Genomic DNA, 18895 nt, shown 5'->3' with positions numbered 1-18895 from the left:
AAGGCACGTGACCCATTATCAGTGTCTCATTATCAGTCATTTATGCCAGGAGGAGGGCCCCCAGGCAGACGAGGTTGCAGGAATGCAAGAAAGTGATGTTTTTGCATGAACTTTCTAAATCAACTTTCTCTTGAGGACCCAGCACTGTTCTGGGCACTGGAGATACGGCAGTTAATAAAACCAGCAGAAACCCTTGCCTGTTTGGGGACCTTCTGGATGTCCCAGTGGAGCTGACATACTAGAGCAGAGAGAGAGAGAATAAAAAATAAGTAAGAAAAATATAGAGTATAATGCACGGTGTTAAATGCTAAAAAAGAATGTAAAGTATAAAAAGGGGACAGGACATAGTGGGGTGAATAGCTGCAATTTTATTTATTTATTTGGCCACACCACGTGGCTTGCAGGATCTTAGTTCCCCCACCAGGGATTGAACCTGGGCCACTGCGGTGAAAGCAGGGAGTCCTAACCCCTGGACCGATGGGGAATTCCCAGCTGTGATTTTATTTTTTGATTTTTAAAAAATAAATTTATTTTATTTATTTACTTTTGGCTGCGTTGGGTCTTTGTTGCTGCGTGCGGGCTTCTTCATTGCAGTGGCTTCTCTTGTTGCAGAGCACGGGCTCTAGGCACGCAGGCTTCAGTAGTTGTGGCACATGGGCTCAGTAGTTGTGGTTCACGGGCTCTAGAGTGCAGGCTCAGTAGCTGTGGCACATGGGCTTAGTTGCTCCGTGGCATGTGGGATCCTCCCAGGCCAGAGATGGAACCCATGTCCCCTGCATTGGCAGGCAGATTCTTAACCACTTCGCCACCAGGGAAGTCCCAGCTGTGATTTTAAATAGTGTGGTTAGGGAAGGCCTGGCTGGGAACAAAAACATGGAAGGTGAAAGGAGTGAGCCATGTGGTCTCTGCAATGTCCCAGGCAGAGGACACGGCAAGAATGGGGGCCCTGAGGTGAGGGGAAGTGAGGAAGGTGGGGGACAGACCTTCCAAGGCCAACTCTGTAGGGCTCTAAGCAAGGCGAGGGATAGCCCAGGTGTGGGAGCAAGGCCATTGCAGGTAATGTCTCTGACTTCCCACTTTTGCCTGGATCAAACCTCTTTCACCACCGTTTCATTAAGGTGGATCCCGGTTCTGACTCCCCGCCCCCAACCCCGGCTCAGCGGGAGAGAGAACCAGGGCTCTGTGAAGGGAGGGGACTCAATGGAGGTGGCTCTGGGAGGGGAGAGCAGCTCAGCTAAAGGGATCAGGGTCACTGCGAGTGTTAAGAGCTGAGAGCTGGAGAGGGGCTAGAGAATCTGAGTTCAGCACTGGCTCAGAGGTGTCTTCTGGGCGCCTTTGCAGGTGGTCCCTGGCTTCCGAATCCAGACGTCCAGGGCTGGCAACCCCATGGCCCTGGATCAGGCCGGGATCCTGCGCTGGGAGCGCTGCCTCAGAGGCCGGAGGGACTGAGGAGCAGGTGCGCAGCTCCCGGGGCAGCGGCCCACTCTGGGAAAACAGCCGCGGCCACGCCCACAGTGGGCCCTCTCTATCCCCGCGGATACCTGGCAGGTGGCAGCGCCCTCTTCCTCACGCCTCCCGTGCCAACGGCGCTGAAAATGCGGGGGAGGCGGAGTGTCCAGCACTTTGTGCTTTTCACCACACACCCCGTAGAATTCGTTTCCGAGCAGTGGGGAACCAGGAGCGAGGGGCGGGGGCGCAGGTCTCGGCCCCGCCCTCTCTTGGCACCCCCCATCCCCGAGCCGTGAGCCACTCCTGGCCAAGTCCTTCCTCCCAGGGCGCTTAGTGAAGGTGGGAAGAGGGGCCACGTCACTGTCCCCAGGCCCGGGAGAGGGCGGCTCCGCCTCTCCCTCCCCCGCCGGAGCGCTGGGCCCGGATCGAAGACTAACCTGCCCCAGCCCAGGGCCAGCCCAGTCGCTGCCGCCCGCCTACAAAGCCACAGGCAGGTGCAGGCGCAGCCGCTGTGCGAGCGGGCAGAGCGGACCCTTTAGGGCGCGCGCCATCCGTGTGTCTTTCCGTCGGTCCATCAATTCGGGCGTCAGTCCGTCGGCGCACCGCCGCTCCCGCCCAGGCCCCAGCGGCCCCGGCCCCTCGTCGTCCCGCACCCGGAGCCGCCCTCCAGTGACGGCCTTGGACCGGCAGCCATGTCCATGGGCCTGGAGATCGCGGGCACCTCGCTGGCCGTCATGGGCTGGCTGGGCACCATCGTGTGCTGCGCGCTGCCCATGTGGCGCGTGTCGGCCTTCATCGGCAGCAGCATCATCACGGCGCAGATCACCTGGGAGGGCCTGTGGATGAACTGCGTGGTGCAGAGCACGGGCCAGATGCAGTGCAAGGTGTACGACTCGCTGCTGGCGCTGCCGCAGGACCTGCAGGCGGCCCGCGCCCTCATCGTCATCGCCATCCTGCTGGCCGCCTTCGGGCTCCTTGTGGCGCTCGTGGGTGCCCAGTGCACCAACTGTGTACAGGACGACACGGCCAAGGCCAAGATCACCATCGTGGCGGGCGTGCTCTTCCTGCTGGCCGCCTTGCTCACCCTCGTGCCGGTGTCCTGGTCGGCCAACACCATCATCCGTGACTTCTACAACCCCTTGGTGCCAGATGCACAGAAGCGCGAGATGGGCTCCGCCCTGTACGTGGGCTGGGCGGCCGCGGCGCTGCAGCTGCTGGGGGGCGCACTACTCTGCTGCTCGTGCCCGCCGCGCGAGAAGAAATACACGCCCGCCAAGATCCTCTACTCGGCGCCGCGCTCCACCGGCCCGGGCACCGGAACCGGCACAGCCTACGACCGCAAGGACTACGTCTGAGTGAGCAGCCGCGGGAAGCCTCTACCACTCCCACGAGCTGGCGCGCCCACCAGTACTGCGTGCGGCCTTGCATCGGAAACCAGCCCACCCAGATGCCAGGCAACTCTCTCGCTGGACTGGGAGGGGACCTCCTGGCGCCCCCTTCCCCAGCTGCCACCCCTCCTCGGGCCGGGGAGCGGGATTGCGGAGCCCAGGGGCCAGCCAGCATGGACCAGGAAACCTTGCCCCTCTGGAGCGCGGAGCTGGGGTGACTGCCGCTACTTGTTCGTCCCGTCGGGCTGCGGCCTGACAGCCCTCGTTGAGCAGGGACCTGCAGTCTTGAAAAGGGCCACTTGTTATTTTTCAATAAAAACATTTCGTTTTGCAGTTGCCTGTGCCTCCTTGTCCTGAGCGCGGACAGGCCTCCACCTCCCTGCAGAGCTCTCCCCGCAAGGGCTGGCCTTGGCTGGATTCTGCTCTCCCACCGCCCGGGATGAAGCTTAGAGAGGGACCAAGTTTCGGTAGCCGAGAAAGTGGGGTTGTAAACTGAGCTGGGTGCTCACTAGCTAGTTGGTCCTTTGGCCTGTTCACTGGGGATTCAGACGATGAAGCCCCAGTCTGGAGGGGCGGGCATGAGCACTTCCGGGCATGGGGGAGGTGGGAGGAGGATGTCGGGGACCCCCTTCTCCAGGGTTTGCGCCTGGAGCACCGGCCCTCCACAGCGCCCCCCGCACACCTGAATCTCCCCTGTGGTGTGTGAAAGAGCACATTCAATGCTATGATTTCATATTTGGGAAAGGAGAACAAAAAGATCTATTGTTTTGGTAAAACACACCACCAAAGGAAGCTGAGTGGAATCTTCTCACCAAGAGAAGAGATGAGAGAGGGACCTCATTTTCTTCCTGAAACCCTTGAGGGAGGGAAAGAGGGGGGGACTCAGAACTCTCTGGTGACATTCTAATGCTAAGGTAAACAAGGCTGGAAAGCACTTGTGTCTTGGAGAAGGTGTAAGAGGTTCAGGCAGTGGGAAAGGGGGCTGGTGTCCAGAGCCAGGAAAGTGGGATTCCAATGGCTGGGTAGATAGCAAGGTGAGGGAGGAAGTAGCAATGGGACCCTGGGCCCAGAAGAGGCCAAGTCATGGAGAATCTCGTGTGCAGAATTACAGATTTTGGACCCTAATCTAATGTTATGGGAATCATGGAAGGGGCGTACCTGGTCAAATTTACACTCTAAAATAACCTCTCCAGCTGCCCCTGCAGAACTGGGACTCAAGGAGGGGGATGAAGGCAGGAGACCATCTTAGAGGCTGTGCAGCTATCCCCGTGTAAGATGATGCAGCCCAGAAATAAAGCAGGGACAGTGGGATGGGGGACCAGGCCTGATGGGGAGGGGGTGTTGTAAAAGAAGCAAGATGAGCTGGGCTGGAAAACCATTTGGATATGCGGGGTGAGGGAGTGGAAAGAGCTAGGATAACCCCAATTTTCTGCCTTAGGTCACTGACTGGCTGGTGGTGCCGTTTACCAAAATAGGACCACGTTGCTGGGGGAAGATGATGGTTTCAGTCGTGAGTGAACAGAGTTTGGCAAGCCTGTGGGACCTTCAGGCAGAGACGTCCAGGATGTGACAGGACATACATAGAGATCTGGAAGTCAGGAACAGTAAACCTGGCTGTTGTTAGCATACATAGGGCAACCGAAACCAGGGAAGTGGATGAGGTCAGTCTAGAAACCAAAGAGAAAAAAAAAAGAGTTTCAAGAAGGCGGGCGTTGGCAATGGCACCTGAAGCTGCGGAAGTCGTCAGGCAAGAAGAAGCCTGAAGATTAAAAACAGCAAGGTGGTCACTGGCGGCCTTAACTAGAGGCGCGGGGGCAGATGCAGTGGACAGAAAAGTGAGTGGGAGATGAGAAGCAGAAACAGAACATGTAGAGCAGGCGTCCTAGAGGTTTGGGGAATTCAGGCCAGGAGAGCCACTTGCAGGGGAGAAGGGTCACAGCACAGGTATTTGGGACTGTGGAGGCTGGCAATTATTTCGAAGGTATTGTATCTCGAACTTCTTGGCCTGCAGCAAAGCGAAAGTGAAAGGCCCCGGGGGCAGGCAGATTTTTTCCATAGAATGCTTCACATAGCTCCCAAAAAATTCTCCTCTAGTTAAGGAACAACAGACATGTTTTTACCCTTTATGACCCAAGGAAGAGGAAGTAGGTTACCATGAACAGTAAGAGTACCCTGGCTTTAGATCTTTCATTCTCTGTGAGATTCCAGGAAAGGGCTTGGGGTTGCCATTACTCTCTCTCCAACCCAGTCCCTTTGGGAGCCAGTCTTCTAGCCTGGGGGGAAGGAAACAGAGTGACATGGAATATGAAGGTGAGGGGGGCTGCTAGTGATGGACCCTAGGGAGAGCTAGAGGGAGGGGTTGTGGGCTCGGGGCAGGGGGTGGGAGGGCTCCATGGGGAGGCCTCAGGGGAAGGGGGCTTAGCCACAGGGAAGTGAGGGGAGGGAGCCCAGTAAGAGGGAAGGGACTCAGAGAAGGGGGTCAGTGAAGGGGAGGGGGCTCCGTGGGGGGAAGTGTCAGAGAGGGAAGAGGCTTAGCAGTAGAGGGGGAGGGAACTGAGATGGGATTTGGGGGTGTAGGCAGAGGACCAAGGGATTGCATCTGCCTTCATCCACCCCCACAGTCTCTTGTTCAGTGGAACCAGGGAGTCAGGTTGGCCCAAGCCAAAACTGAGGGGCACCAGGTGGCTTCTTTGTCCCAGAGGGCCCTGCAGGCAGGAGCGAGGTTATTCATTTACCACCGGCTTCAAGAGGGCAGCCTGGATGCAACGCCTCCCAGCCACACTGTGGCAGAGCTGCAGCCTGAGGCTCTGAGCCAGCCAGCCCACTGTGGTCCATCCCCAGCACACCCGTCAGCTCCCCTGAGTCAGAGAGATGTGGCAGAGAAGGTAGACAGACCCAATCAGATCCTCAGGTGGGGTGAGAAGGGCTCCCAGGCCTCAGACCCTCCCCTGGCTCCCTAGGCTCTCCCCAAGCCTGGGCTCTCCTGCGCTCCCCTAGCGGGTAGTGGTGAGGTATCCTACCCCATCCTACACCCTCCCACCCCAACTCGCACACACATCCTTGCCTGGCTTCAGGATCTGTCCTAACTCAAACTCTTCTTATTCTTTCTGGAGTTTAGGGTCTAAACAGAGGGGGTAGAGTTTGCAGCCTAGAGACCACAAACTGAGGAGGGTCCCACGTGAGGGGTCCCAGGAAATCTTGAGACTTCTAGAGAAGAGAAAGGCATTTGGTGTGACTGGACTGGGAGTCAGCTGGGATCCTCTCCTTTCCCTGTGTGACTCGGAGCAATTTCCTTCCCTTCTGAGTCTCAGTTTCCCCATCATTTCAACATAGGGCTTGGACCAGATGATCCATGAGAGCCCCTGTAACTTGTCTTTTCCATCCCCATTTTTATCCTTATCACCCCCTGCAGAAGAAAATTAGTCAGAACCAAACTGACCAGGTAAACAGGGCAGTTCACTCTCTGAGTCTCAGTTTCCTCATCTACAAAATGGGTATGATAATAGCACTGAGCTGTGTTGAGGATTAGCTGAGCCATCCTCTGGATTCCCACGCAGTCTAGTTTCACCCCGTCACAGCACATACTACACTATGTTGTGGTTCTGTTTCTTGTGAGATATCCCCTGCAGAAGGTCATCTCCCAAGGTCAGGGGCACTATCCTGAGCTTCTCTCTGTCTGCAGCACCCAGTACAGGCCAGCACTCATTTGTGCTCCTGTCTATATGCAGGAGTAGCACCTGGCACAATGCTAGGCACACAGTAGAACATCAGTTAACTTGAGTTGGTATCGTTAATATTTTGGGGTATTCAACCAGGCAGGAGTCTGGGAACATGAGGGAGATGGCTGGGTCATGAGAAAGTCCTTGGATTTCTTCAAAATCCACAGACCCTGGAGCCCCCTGCCAGGCCCCTGGGCTCTGTCCCACCCCACCTCCCACTGTTGTGCTGCAGGCTGCCCTGGTCTTGCCACACCTGTTCTAGCTCTTCCTCCTAGCAAAACTAGAAGTCAAGTGTTTTATCAAACAAATACAGCATTTATTGTGGCTCCCTCGAGGTCTGCGGCAGGCCTGGAGGGACAGACAGTAACTTCCTTCTCCCTCCCCTGCCAGGGTTCCATTCAAGGTCATCCTTGCCAAGACAAGTATGCAATGCAGAGGAGGTGAAGAGAGAGAGAGCGCATTGGCCCTACTGAGGGACCTTGGACAAGTCACTGGCCACCTCCCACTCTCCTCTGTAAGAGAAGTGATGTTGTCCCTGCTCTGTTTGATCTCCGTAAGAACCCTGCAAGGTAGGCATTACACGATGAGACCACCAAAGCTCACGAGCTGATGAGACTGGGCTCCAGGCTCTGCCACCTCCTGTCAATTACCAGCCTGTTATTATTTCTAGATACGTCCACTTCTCTTCTTCCCCACTTGTACCACCGATTCCAACCAGGCTATCACCATCTTTCTGTAACAGCCTCAAGAGGGTCTCCCATCTCCAGACTGCCTCTCCCTACCCTCAACCCTGCTCAGTCCATTTCCAAGCCATTTGGAATAGCCAAGTGACACAGTCCTGCATCTGGCCATGTCACTCCTCTATTTAAAATCCTTCCAGTCCCCCAAGCCAACATGGCTCTTAAGAGCCCCCCCAGACACCATGGCATGCCTAAAGAGCCCCTACAAGGGCAGAGCCTTGCTTGCCTCTCAGTTTCTGCCTGCACTCTCCGCATTGCCCCACTCTGCCTCCCCACCCCGGCCTCCAAGGCCCAACCCCACTAGACAGCCTTCCCTTCCTCAAAAATCGTGCTCTCTGGACCCTCAATACAAGTCATTCTCTCTTCTTGGCACAGTTTCCCCATCTTCACCTCACCGGTCTTGGGAAGCTTAGAGGTCACTTTATATCCCAGCTGAGGGATGCTTCCCTGACACCCAGCCTATTCCTATAGGGTCCTGGGCATCCCGGGCAACACCATAGCATTTGTCCCTCTGTGTCAGAATCACCTATTTTTTTTCTTTTCTCTCTTTTTTTTTTTTTGGCCGCGTTGGGTCTTCGTTGCTGCGCGCAAGCTTTTTCTAGTTGCGGCGAGCAGGGGCTACTCTTCGTTGCGATGCGTGGGCTTCTCATTGCAGTGGCTTCTTTTGTTGCGGAGCACGGGCTCTAGGCACGCGGACTTCAGTAGTTGCAGCATACCGGCTCAGTAGTTGTGGCACCCGGGCTTAGTTGCCCCGCAGCATATGGGATCTTCCCTGACCAGGGATCGAACCCATGTCCCCTACATTGGCAGGTGGACAGAATCACCTCTTAACTTGTCTTTCTCCTGCCCTAGACTATCAGCTCTGTCGCGGAAGGACCTAAGCATCCTGTTCACCTTTGTATGCCCCAAGCCTAGCAGAATGCCCAGCACAAAGCTGATACTCAATAAAGAAGAGACAAGTTAATGTCCATGGTGCCTTTTGGAGACAAAAATGACTGTGTCTTATGTGCAATCAGGGAACAGCAACAGATTGGTTCTAGAAGAGTTCAGAGGTCATGAAGATCTGTAACAGTCTAGGAAGGCTTTGTGGGCGGGGGGGGGTCCCTGAAAAGGTCTTGAATAAGTAGGTTTTAGATGGGCTGAGCTAAGAGGAAAAGGCTTTCCAGGCAGGAGTCACTGATTGGGCAAAGGCAAGGTGTCAGACCAGAAGTCAGGAGTTGACCAAAAGGTCAACCTGGTTGAAGTACAATATTTGTATACAAGCCAGTAAGAGAAAGGTTGAAAAATTTGAGTAGGGACACGGAGTTACATTTCAACCCAAATTTCTCTGCCTGGTATTCCAGACCCTTCAGTGCCTCCTTCCCAGACCCAACCATGCAGCCACCTAGAGCTGTTCCAGCCTCCACAGTTTTTCTTTTATTGAAGTATAGTTGATGCACAGTAATGCTATATAAGTTACAGGTGTACAGTATAGTGATCCACAATTTTTAAAGGTTATACTCCATTTATAGTTATTATAAAATATTGACTATATTCCCCATGTTGTACAACATATCCCTGTAGCTTATTTCATACCTAGTAGTTTGTACCTCTTAATCCCCTGCCCCTATATTGCCCCTCCTCCTTTCCCTCTCCCCACCCAGTCTCCACACTTTTTTTTTTTTTTTTGGCCATGTTGCACAGCAGCTTCAGGGATCTTACTTCCCTGATCAGGGATTGAACCTGTGCCCCCTGCAGTGGAAAAGAGGAGTCTTAATCACTGGACTGCCAGGGAAGTCCCAACACTTTTTACTATCCCTATCCTTCCACCTTGCCTTCTGTCCACATGCTAATCATTGGCAATTCATTGGGAATCCAGATGCATTAAAGGTCTAACACAACAAAACAAACAAGCAAACTAGAAAGAACTAGAAGATAATGCAGAAAGCATTTTTATGATATAAAAATGAGGAAAGCCTCCCTAAGCAAGACACAAACCCCAGAAGTCAAACAAAAAAATGATCAGCTTTGAGTGCATAAAAAATATAAAATAAATAAACAATCTGAAAAGGAAAGTAAGAAAACAATTCCACTTACAATAACATCAAAATGAATAAAATTCTTAGAAATAAAACCTAACCAAGGAGGTGAAAGACTTGTACACTGAAAAGTACAAAACATTACTGAAAGAAATTAAAGAAAACACAAATAGATGGAAAGACACCCCATGTTTATGGACTGAAAGACTTAAAATTGCTCAGACATCCATACCACCCAAAGTGATCTACAGATTCAATGCAACCCCTGTCAAAATCCCAATGGCACTTTTGTTTTTGTGTTGCAGAAATAGAAAAATTCATTCTGAAATTCATATGGAATCTCAAGGGAACTGAATAGCCAAAAAGAAGAACAAAGTTGGAGAATCTACACATCTGGATTTCAAAATATTACAAAACTATAGTAATCAAATCAGTGTGGTACTAGCATAAAGACAGACATATAGACCAATGAAATGGAATAGAGAACCCAGAAATACACTCTCACAAAAATGGTCAAATGAGTTTCAACAAGGATGCCAAGAACACTCAATGAGGAAAGAGCAGTTTTTTCAACTGGATATCCACATGCCAAAGAACGAAGTTGGACTCTTGCCTGACAGCTTATACAAAAACTAAAACTGGATCAAAGACCTAAACATAAGAGGTGAAACAACAAAACTTTTAGAAGAATGTGGGGAAAAAGCTTCACAACATTGGGCTTGGCAACAATTTCTTGGATATGACATCAAAGGCACAAGCAACAAAAGAAAAGAACAGACAAATTGGACTTGATGAAAATTTAAAATTTTGTGCATCAAAAGATATTATGGACAGAATGAAAAGGCAATCCACAGGATGGTTTTGGAATATATTTGCAAATCATGTATCTGATATATGATTAATATCCAGGATATATAGAGAATTCCTAAAACTCAAAAAGAAAAAAAAAAAAACAGAAAATAACAACTGTTGGCAAGGATATAGAGAAATTGGAACTTTTGGTGGGAATGTAAAATGGTACCGATGCTGTGGAAAACAGTATGGGGGTAAAAAACTTTAACTACCATATGATCCAACAATGCCACTTTTGGGTATATACCCAAAAGAGTTGAAAGCAGGGTCTCAAAGAGATATTTGCACACCCATGTTCATAATACTATTCACAATAGCCAAGGGGTGGAATGCAAATGTCCATCTATGGATAAAGGGATAAGTAAAATGTGGTCTATACATACAATGAAATATTCTTCAGCCTTAAAAAGGAAGAAAATTCTGACATATGCCATAATATGGATGAGCCTTAAAGATAAATACTAATTGAAATAATCCAGCCACAAAAAGACAGATACTGTATGATTCTACTTATATGAGGTACATAGAGGAGTCGAATTCATAAAGACAGAAAGCAGGGCTTCCCTGGTGGCACAGTCGTTAAGACTCTGCACTCCCAATGCAGGGGGCCCGGGTTCAATCCCTGGTCAGGGAACTAGATCCCACATGCATGCCGCAACTAAGAGTTCGCATGCCATAGCTAAGGAAACCATGAGCTGCAACTAAGACCCAGCACAACCAAATAAATAAAAAAATTTAAAAAAAAAAAGAGTTCCTGCAAATCAACAAGAGAAAGTATAGCAGTCCAAAAGAATAATCGGCAAAGGAGAAGAAGTAATTATAAAAATAACTATTTATGCTAATAAACATATGAAAAGGTGTATAACTTCCCTATTAAGTGGTATTTCTCTAAATTCTCTAAGTGAAACAAATTTTCCCCCCTTTTAGATTGGCAAACTTTAAAGATTAATTGTATCACTGGGGGCCTGGCAGAAAGCAGACAGCATGCTGGATTTTATTCTATCTATTTATTTATTTATTTTTTGGCCACGTGGCCAGCGGAACTTCCCCATCTAGGGATTGAACCTGTGCCCCCTGCATTGAAAGGGCAGAGTCTTAACCACTGGACCACCAGGGAAGTCCAGCATGCTTGATTTTAAAGAGACTTTATTGGAGGGACTATGTACAGAGAGGTATGGGTAGAGCTAGGGAATTCAGTAAAGGATATTGAGGTACCAAGAAACTAACAATTTTTTCAAAAAAGGAAAGAGGGCTTCCCTGGTGGCGCAGTGGTTAGGAATCCGTCTGCCAATGCAGGGGACACGGGTTCGAGCCCTGGTCCGGGAAGATCCCACATGCCGCAGAGCAACTAAGCCTGTGCGCCACAACTACTGAGCCTGCACTCTAGAGCCCACAAACCACAACTACTAAGCCCACGTGCCACAGCTACTGAAGCACACGCGCCTAGAGCCCATGCTCCGCAACAAGAGAAGCCACTGCAATGAGAAGCCGCGCACCACAACGAAGAGTAGACCCCGCTTGCCGCAACTAGAGAAAGCCCGCGCACAGCAACGAAGATCCAACGTAGCCAAAAACAAACAAACAAACAAACAAACAAATAAATAAAAAGAGTTGCATCTCCAGCAGCATTAAAAAAAAGAAAGAAAGAAAGAAACTAACAATAGTGAATAGTGGGGAGCCATTACCCCCCCCAAGCCTAAAGAAGCAATGGGAGGGCTTCCCTGGTGGCGCAGTGGTTAAGAGTCCGCCTGCCAATGCAGGGGACACGGGTTCGTGCCCCCCGGTCTGGGAAGATCCCACATGCCGCAGAGTGGCTGGGCCCGTGAGCCATGGCCGCTGAGCCTGCGCGTCTGGAGCCTATGCTCCACAACGGGAAAGGCCACAACAGTGAGAGGCCCGTGTACCAAAAAAAAAAAAAAGAAGCAATGGGAGGAAACCGAGTTACAGGGTTGAAAGAGCCATGGGAAACAGGGTTGCTGGACAGTAGCCACAGCTATAGAAGGACACACCCTCTGCTGGAACCACAGCAAACCTGGGAGCAGCAGGAGAAACAAATAGTCCAGCATCTCTCTCTTCTCGCCCTCAGAAGCCAGAAGACAAGTCTAATACAGCCTGCAAAGGTGAGCCTCCCAGAGGCGCAGTCAAGAGCGGAGAAAGGATGCCTGCGACACTAATCAGCACTTTGATGATATCCCATATGAAAGAAAATACTAGTTAACAATTTCTAAGTGTATGTGTTGACTGAATAGTGGTATTATCATCATCATCCCCATTTTATAGATAGGAGAACTGAGGCACAAAGAAGTTATACTAGTTGTCCAAAGTTCACACAGACATTACACAGAGACGCTGGGCTTTGAACTCAGGCATCTGGTCTTCTAGAGCCCAAGTTGTTAAGGACTGCACTCCTCCGCCTCTTGTTTTCCTTTTCCCTTGTTGGTGAAGTATATATTGATACAATAACCAATTTTTTGGAGGGCAATTTGACCACTTCTACAAAAAATAAGGTCCCTTATAAGTATAAAAAAATAGTCTGAGATCCAGTAACTCCACTTCTAGGTAACATCATTCAGAAATATTCAGTGTGCAAAGATATGGGATATTCATTTTATGCCTCTATAGATAACTAGAGCAGACCCCCACCCCCAGCTCCAGTGATAACTCCTGATTAGACTAAGCCAATCATGGTGGTTGGTCTCTTTCCCTCCATGGTGATTGGCTCAGACTGGGTATGTGACACTTTTACAGCCAGTGAGACAGGAGGGAAGGTCTGTTGCCAGGCCGCAGGACTAGGCTTCCACTTGCCTAGAAAAGAAAGCACCCCATCTTCCCCTGGACGTCCTGTCAGGTGGTGACATCTGGAATTCTATGCCAGCTTGAACCTCCAAAGAGAATGAGCCCGAGGACTGCGACCAATGATGAGGACATCGATCTGGAGAGGAGGAACCTGGAGCCCTGGAAACATTTTCTATCCAGTAACTGTCTTCTCTTCGGGGCCCTGAATTTCCTCTAGATCTCTTGGTTGTAGGAGATGCGGCTTTTCTTATTGGTTAAGCCAGTTTGATTTGGGGTTTCCAGCCAAAGGGGTCCTAACCAGTACAACTTGGCTGCCGTAAAAGAAGAATCAAGTACAACATCTCTTGTGGAGTACACGTACAGAAAAACAAAAATAAAAATAGCAAATAAATAAGTGAAATCTGAATCTAATCAATCTTCTAGATCAGAAGATCAATTTACAGCACATGCAAAGGAGAGAGGAACACATATACCCAGAATACAGTCAGCAAAATCCAGATGTGGAGAACTCTATAGGACAAATGGGTCCTTCAACAACAAAAAAAAACTCAAGGAAAAAAATGAGATGTAGGGACATATGGATCAAAAAAGAAGAAACACAAGACATATCAACCAATCACAGCTGTGGATCTTAATTGTTTCCTGATGCAACCTGTTAAAATTTATGGCATTTGTGAGACAATTAGAAAAGTGAACATTGAGTGTATAATTGATAATATTAAGGAATATTAAGTGGTCCAGTGGTTAAGACTCTGTGCTTCCACTGCAGGGGGTACAGGTTCGATCCCTGGTCAGGGAAGTTCCACATGCCAGTGGTATGGAGGGGAAGAAAGAAGAAAAGTATGTAAATGATATGCTGGTTTATGTTTAAAAAACAAATAGGTCCTTAGCTTTTAGAGAAACATACTGAAATATTTACAGATGAAATAGTATGATGTCTGAGGTTTATTTCAAAATAATGCAGAGATGGGAGAGGAGATACATAGGGTAGAGATGAAACAAGATTGGCCTTGAGTTGGTAATTGTTGAAGCTGGGTGATGGGTGATGGTGATTCTATCTCCCTTCATATATGTTTTAAATTTTTCATAATAAAAAGTATTTTTTTTTAAAGGTAGATCCAGGGAATTCCCTGGCGGTCCAGTGGTTAGAACTCTGTGCTTTCACTGTCTTGCTGGGTTCAGTCCCTGGTCAGGAAAGTAAAATCCGGCAAGCTGCACAGCACAGCCAAAAAATAAAAGAAAATAAAATTAAAATTTTAAATTTAAATTATAAAGAAAGGTAGATCCAATAAACTAAATTAAATAATAAAAATAAATTAAAAATTTTTTTAATTTTAAAAATAAAAACTAAAAAAGGTAGATAGAAAAAAATCTCCCTCAGAAATACCTTATTTCTCTTGCATTAGCAAATACCACCCACTCTCTACTATATCCTTCACATCAACATATAAACATGTTTATCTCCCATCTTAAAAAAAGAAAGTTCCTTGACTTCACATCTCCAAAGAGATGCCAGCCCATTTCTCTGTTCACCTCAAGAGCTATCTCACCCTTGATTTTGCTTCCTCCCTGCCCACATGCCAATCAGCCCCTCCTGTCTGCTCCTGCCCCCACCCATTCACCACTCCAGGCTGCTCCTGGCAAGGTCCCTGGGGCCTCCAGGTTGCCATGGCCAACAGTCACTTTTCCATCCAGAGTTTACTCACGTTCTCAGCAACTGTTGACAGAGGTGACTGCTCTCTCTCCTCCTCAGAACTCTCACTTGTCCTGCTCTTTGAGACACCACCCTCGCCTGGCCTTCCTCCTCCTTCTGTGCACTTCCTCCATCTCCCTTCCTGCCATCCTCCAAAGGTCCTCTGTCTTAGGCCCTCTTCTCTTCCTCCAATGCACTTTTATCCCCTGTGAGTGTCTCCTCCATTTCCATGGCTTTAACATCCTCCAGCTCCCAGGCCTCTCCTCCGAGCTCCCCACTCATGCATCCACCTGCCTCCTTGAATGCCACGAAGACAGTAGAGGACACTGGTTAACAGCATGGCCCCTGGAGCCCAACCACTTGGGATTGGATCCCGGCCCTGCAGCTTCCAAGCAGTGTGATCGTAGGCAATTAATTAACCTCTCTGTTGCTCAATTCTCTCAGTTATTAAAGGAGGGATTAAATAATACATGTACCCTCTCACAGTCATTATGAGGAGTAAATGAGTTAATGGATATACACTTAGAACAGTGCTTGGCATGTTAAACTCAATAAATGTTAACTATTATGCTATCTCATGGGCATCTCAAACTTAACATGCCTCAAGTGGAACTCTAGATTCTCCCTTACCACTTGTACCCTATAGAGGGGGATATCCATCTAATTCTTCATCCAGGGAATTCCCTGGTGGTCCAGTGGTTAGGACTCTGTGCTTTCACTGCTGAGGGTGCAGGTTCGATCCCTGGTCGGGGAACTAAGATCCCACAAGCCACGCCCTGCAGCCAAAAATAAAAACTAAAACTAAAAATAATTGTTCATCCAATCCTATTAATTCTAACTCAAAATATATCTCAAGTCTATCTACCTCTCTCTATCTCCACGACCACCTCACAGTCAAAGGTTTCCATCGTCTCAACTAGATAATACAATAGCTTCCTAGCTGATTTTCCTTCCTCTCCTCCACTTCCCCTCTAATCTGTCTCTCCAGCCTTCTCCTGCATAGCCAAATAGTCTTTGTAAAATGGAAATCATGTCTCTCCCCGCTTAAACCCTTACTGGCTCTCATTTCTCTTTAATAAAGACCAAATCCCTTACCAGGCCCCTACATGGACCCACCCCAGCCCATCTCTTTTTTTTTTTGCTGTACGCAAGCCTCTCACTGTTGTGGTCTCTCCCGCTGCGGAGCACAGTCTCCGGACGCGCAGGCTCAGCGGCCATGGCTCACGGATCCAGCCGCTCCGCGTCATGTGGGATCTTCCCGGACCGGGGCACGAACCCGTGTCCCCTGCATCGGCAGGCGGACTCTCAACCACTGTGCCACCAGGGAAGCCCTAGCCCATCTCTTATATGCCTTTTTCCCCTTGCTTTCTCTGCTCCAGCTTCCTCTGCCTTCCTCTCTGTTCTTCTAACAAGGGGAAAGTCTTGTGTACTTCAGGGCCTTTGCACATACTATTCCCTCTGCCTAAAACACTTTTCCCCCTGGTGTTTATATGACTGCCTCCTTCTTATCCTCCAAATTTCACCTTACCTGAGACCTTTTCTTACCACCCTACTTAATATCTCCCACCCCAATTATTGAACACAGCACCCTGCCCACTTGAAAGTAGAAATGCTGGGGGGGGTTTTGTTTTTGGCTTTTTGTGTTCCTTGAGGAAGAGGGCCATGTAACTGCCATATCCCTGACTCTAAAATTCATATTTAGCATCCGCGGGTACCCAGTAAATATTTGCCAAATGAATTATTGGATTGTTGATTTATAAAGAAAGTCCATGTATATGGCATTGTGGCAATTATGAAAGTCAGTTCATAAACTGAGCCATGAAATAACATTATTTCCTTGATGCTCCATTCTGCTGAGGAGGCAGTGGCTCGGCCACAATTCCAGGACATTCAGCAGGGCCAAATTTGCTGGGGGTGTGGTGGATGGGGGAGATGAGGGAGGAGGCTGGGGGGAGGGTGAAGTTGGACAGTATCCAGCCCTCAGGCAACAGTGATCACTGCTGAGGCATCACCATCTTGTCTCCATGGTCCCTTTGGTCCTGTGGTTTGTACTGTGTCTGCTTTGGGCTCAGAGCTGGGAACAATTTTGCAAGCTGCCTATGATCCTGCCTGCCTAGTAAGCCCATGAGCCATTCCTTTCTGGGGACCCTGCCAAGAAGTAAGTGGCAGACCCCTCCCATTCTTGGCCCAAAGACTTATGTCTACTGATGCTTCCTCTTCCCCTCTGGGCTTCAGCTTTTGAAACACAAAAACCAGATTTTCTACTCTTTGGTCTGCCACATGCATCCCCAGGAGCATTGAACACAGAACCCAGAGCACAGAAAAATAGGAAAATGTAAAAAGGAACAAACTAGATTAACATAGAAATATATTAGATGTTTGGAAAAGATCAAGCTGCCTACTATGTAGGGAAAATACTAGAAGGGCCAGAATGGACAGGTCCAGTGAGAAGGTGGTGATGGAGGGGCGAGATGGGGCCGTGGAGATGGACAGAAGTGGATGGATATCAGAGCTGTTTGAGAGATAAAAATCAACAGAACTAGGTGAGGGATTGGATGGGGGTGGAGGAGGTAAGGAAGGAGGCATCAGAAATGACTCCTGATTCTGCCTTGAGAAATGGGATGGCTTTGTCATTGAACATGGTGTGCCAACTTCTGGAACACTCTCCTCCACTGTAACCCCTTCACCTGGCCGATTCCTACTCATCCTTCAGATCTCCATTCAAGCATCACTTCTGCAGGGCCAGTAGGATTCCTCGGTTTTATGCTCTCACTTTCCTTTGCATATTTACTGGGTGTGTGATCACACATCCATTCGTATCTTCTCCAGCAGACCGTCAGGTCTGTGAATTGATCTGGGCTCACCCCTGCATCCCCTGTGCCTGGAACATAGCGCTCAGTAAATGAAGGCTCCAAAATGCAGGCAGAGGGGGCTGGTGTGCAACCTGCAGGCTGCTGTTTCTCAAGAGGAGTGAAGGCTGCTGGGTTTCAAAATACACAGAATCCCTCCACCCAAAAAGAGGAGGTGTCCTCACCCCACCTACTTTAAGAATGTGTGCCTGTGATGAGGCTGTGACTGGGGGTACAGTGACTGTGCACGTGAGTCTGGAGGTAGGAAAAATGTTGACAAGAGTTAGCAGGGCTGGGACTTACCTGGTGGTGCAGTGGTTAAGAATCTGCCTGCCAATGCAGGGGACAGGAGTTCGAGCCCTGGTCTGGGAAGATGCCACATGCCACGGAGCAACTAAGCCCGTGAGCCACAACTACTGAGCCCGCGTGTCACAGCTACTGAAGCCCGTGCACCTAGAGCCCGTGCTCTGCAACATGAGAAGCCACTGCAATGAGAAGCCCACGCATGGCACCAAAGAGTATACCCTGCTCACCGCAACTAGAGAAAGCCTGAGCACAGCAACGAAGACCCAATGCAGCCAAAAATAAACAAAGAATTTTTTTTTTTTTTTTTTTTTTTTGCGATACGCGGGCCTCTCACTGTTGTGGCCTCTCCCACTGCGGAGCACAGGCTCCGGACGCGCAGGCTCAGCGGCCATGGCTCACGGATCCAGCCGCTCCACGGCATGTGGGATCTTCCCGGGCCGGGGCACGAACCCGTGTCCCCCGCATCGGCAGGCGGACTCTCAACCACTACGCCACCAGGGAAGCCCACGAATAAATAAATTTAAAAAACAAATAGTTAGCAGGGCCTGTAGGGGGTTCTGTAGCAGAGGAGCAAGTAGGTGAAAGCAGGAGATGGAGGATCTGTGGGTCTGGTGGGGAGCTTGGAGGGGAGGAGGTACACGTAAGGCCTGGAGGTGGCAGAAAGGGTCCCCAGAGGTGTTCTGGACACCAGGGCTAGAGGATGATCACGCGCAGTCTCTGTCTTCTACACGGGGTCCCCAGGAGCCTCCCCAACCTGCTCAGAAGAAAATAAATACTCCACACCATCCACTGTCGTGTGGCTCATTAGTCTGTTGTCTTGTTCACTGGCTGTCTCTAGAAAGGTGCCTGTGTCTAGAAAGGCATGAGGCCCCAAGAGTATCTGTTGATTGTTGAATGAAAGAAGGCAGGAGCAAATGTTCTCAAAGTGTTCCCTGAGTCGGGGGGAGGTACAGGGGATTACCACCACTCCCACGCAGGACAGGCTGCTGTGCTGATTAAACAAGATAATGCATACGAAAGTCTTGGCAGTTTAATAAACTCAGGTTCAAAATCTGGGAAGAGAGAAGTTGGGTTGGGGGTGGGGT

The 18895-nt window shown here is 49.6% G+C and overlaps 1 protein-coding gene across 1 annotated transcript; it reads left to right on the top strand.

The window, feature by feature from the left end:
• Window positions 1-1296: 1296 nt before the first annotated feature.
• CLDN3 (claudin 3) lies at window positions 1297-3170 on the top strand. The gene has a single exon (XM_082644787.1). The coding sequence runs from the start codon at window positions 2142-2144 to the stop codon at window positions 2802-2804; it is 663 nt and encodes a 220-aa protein (XP_082500913.1). The 5' UTR covers window positions 1297-2141; the 3' UTR covers window positions 2805-3170.
• The last annotated feature ends 15725 nt before the right edge of the window (window positions 3171-18895 follow it).

Source organism: Mesoplodon mirus (assembly GCF_964341445.2).
Source record: "Mesoplodon mirus genome assembly, chromosome: 15".
Taxonomy (NCBI): domain Eukaryota; kingdom Metazoa; phylum Chordata; class Mammalia; order Artiodactyla; family Ziphiidae; genus Mesoplodon; species Mesoplodon mirus.
This window is presented reverse-complemented; position numbering and strand designations above follow the sequence as displayed.

Bases quoted from the DNA above. Each gene is read 5' to 3' on its own strand.
- CLDN3 (XM_082644787.1), top strand. From the start codon at position 2,142: ATGTCCATGGGCCTGGAGATCGCGGGCACCTCGCTGGCCGTCATGGGC.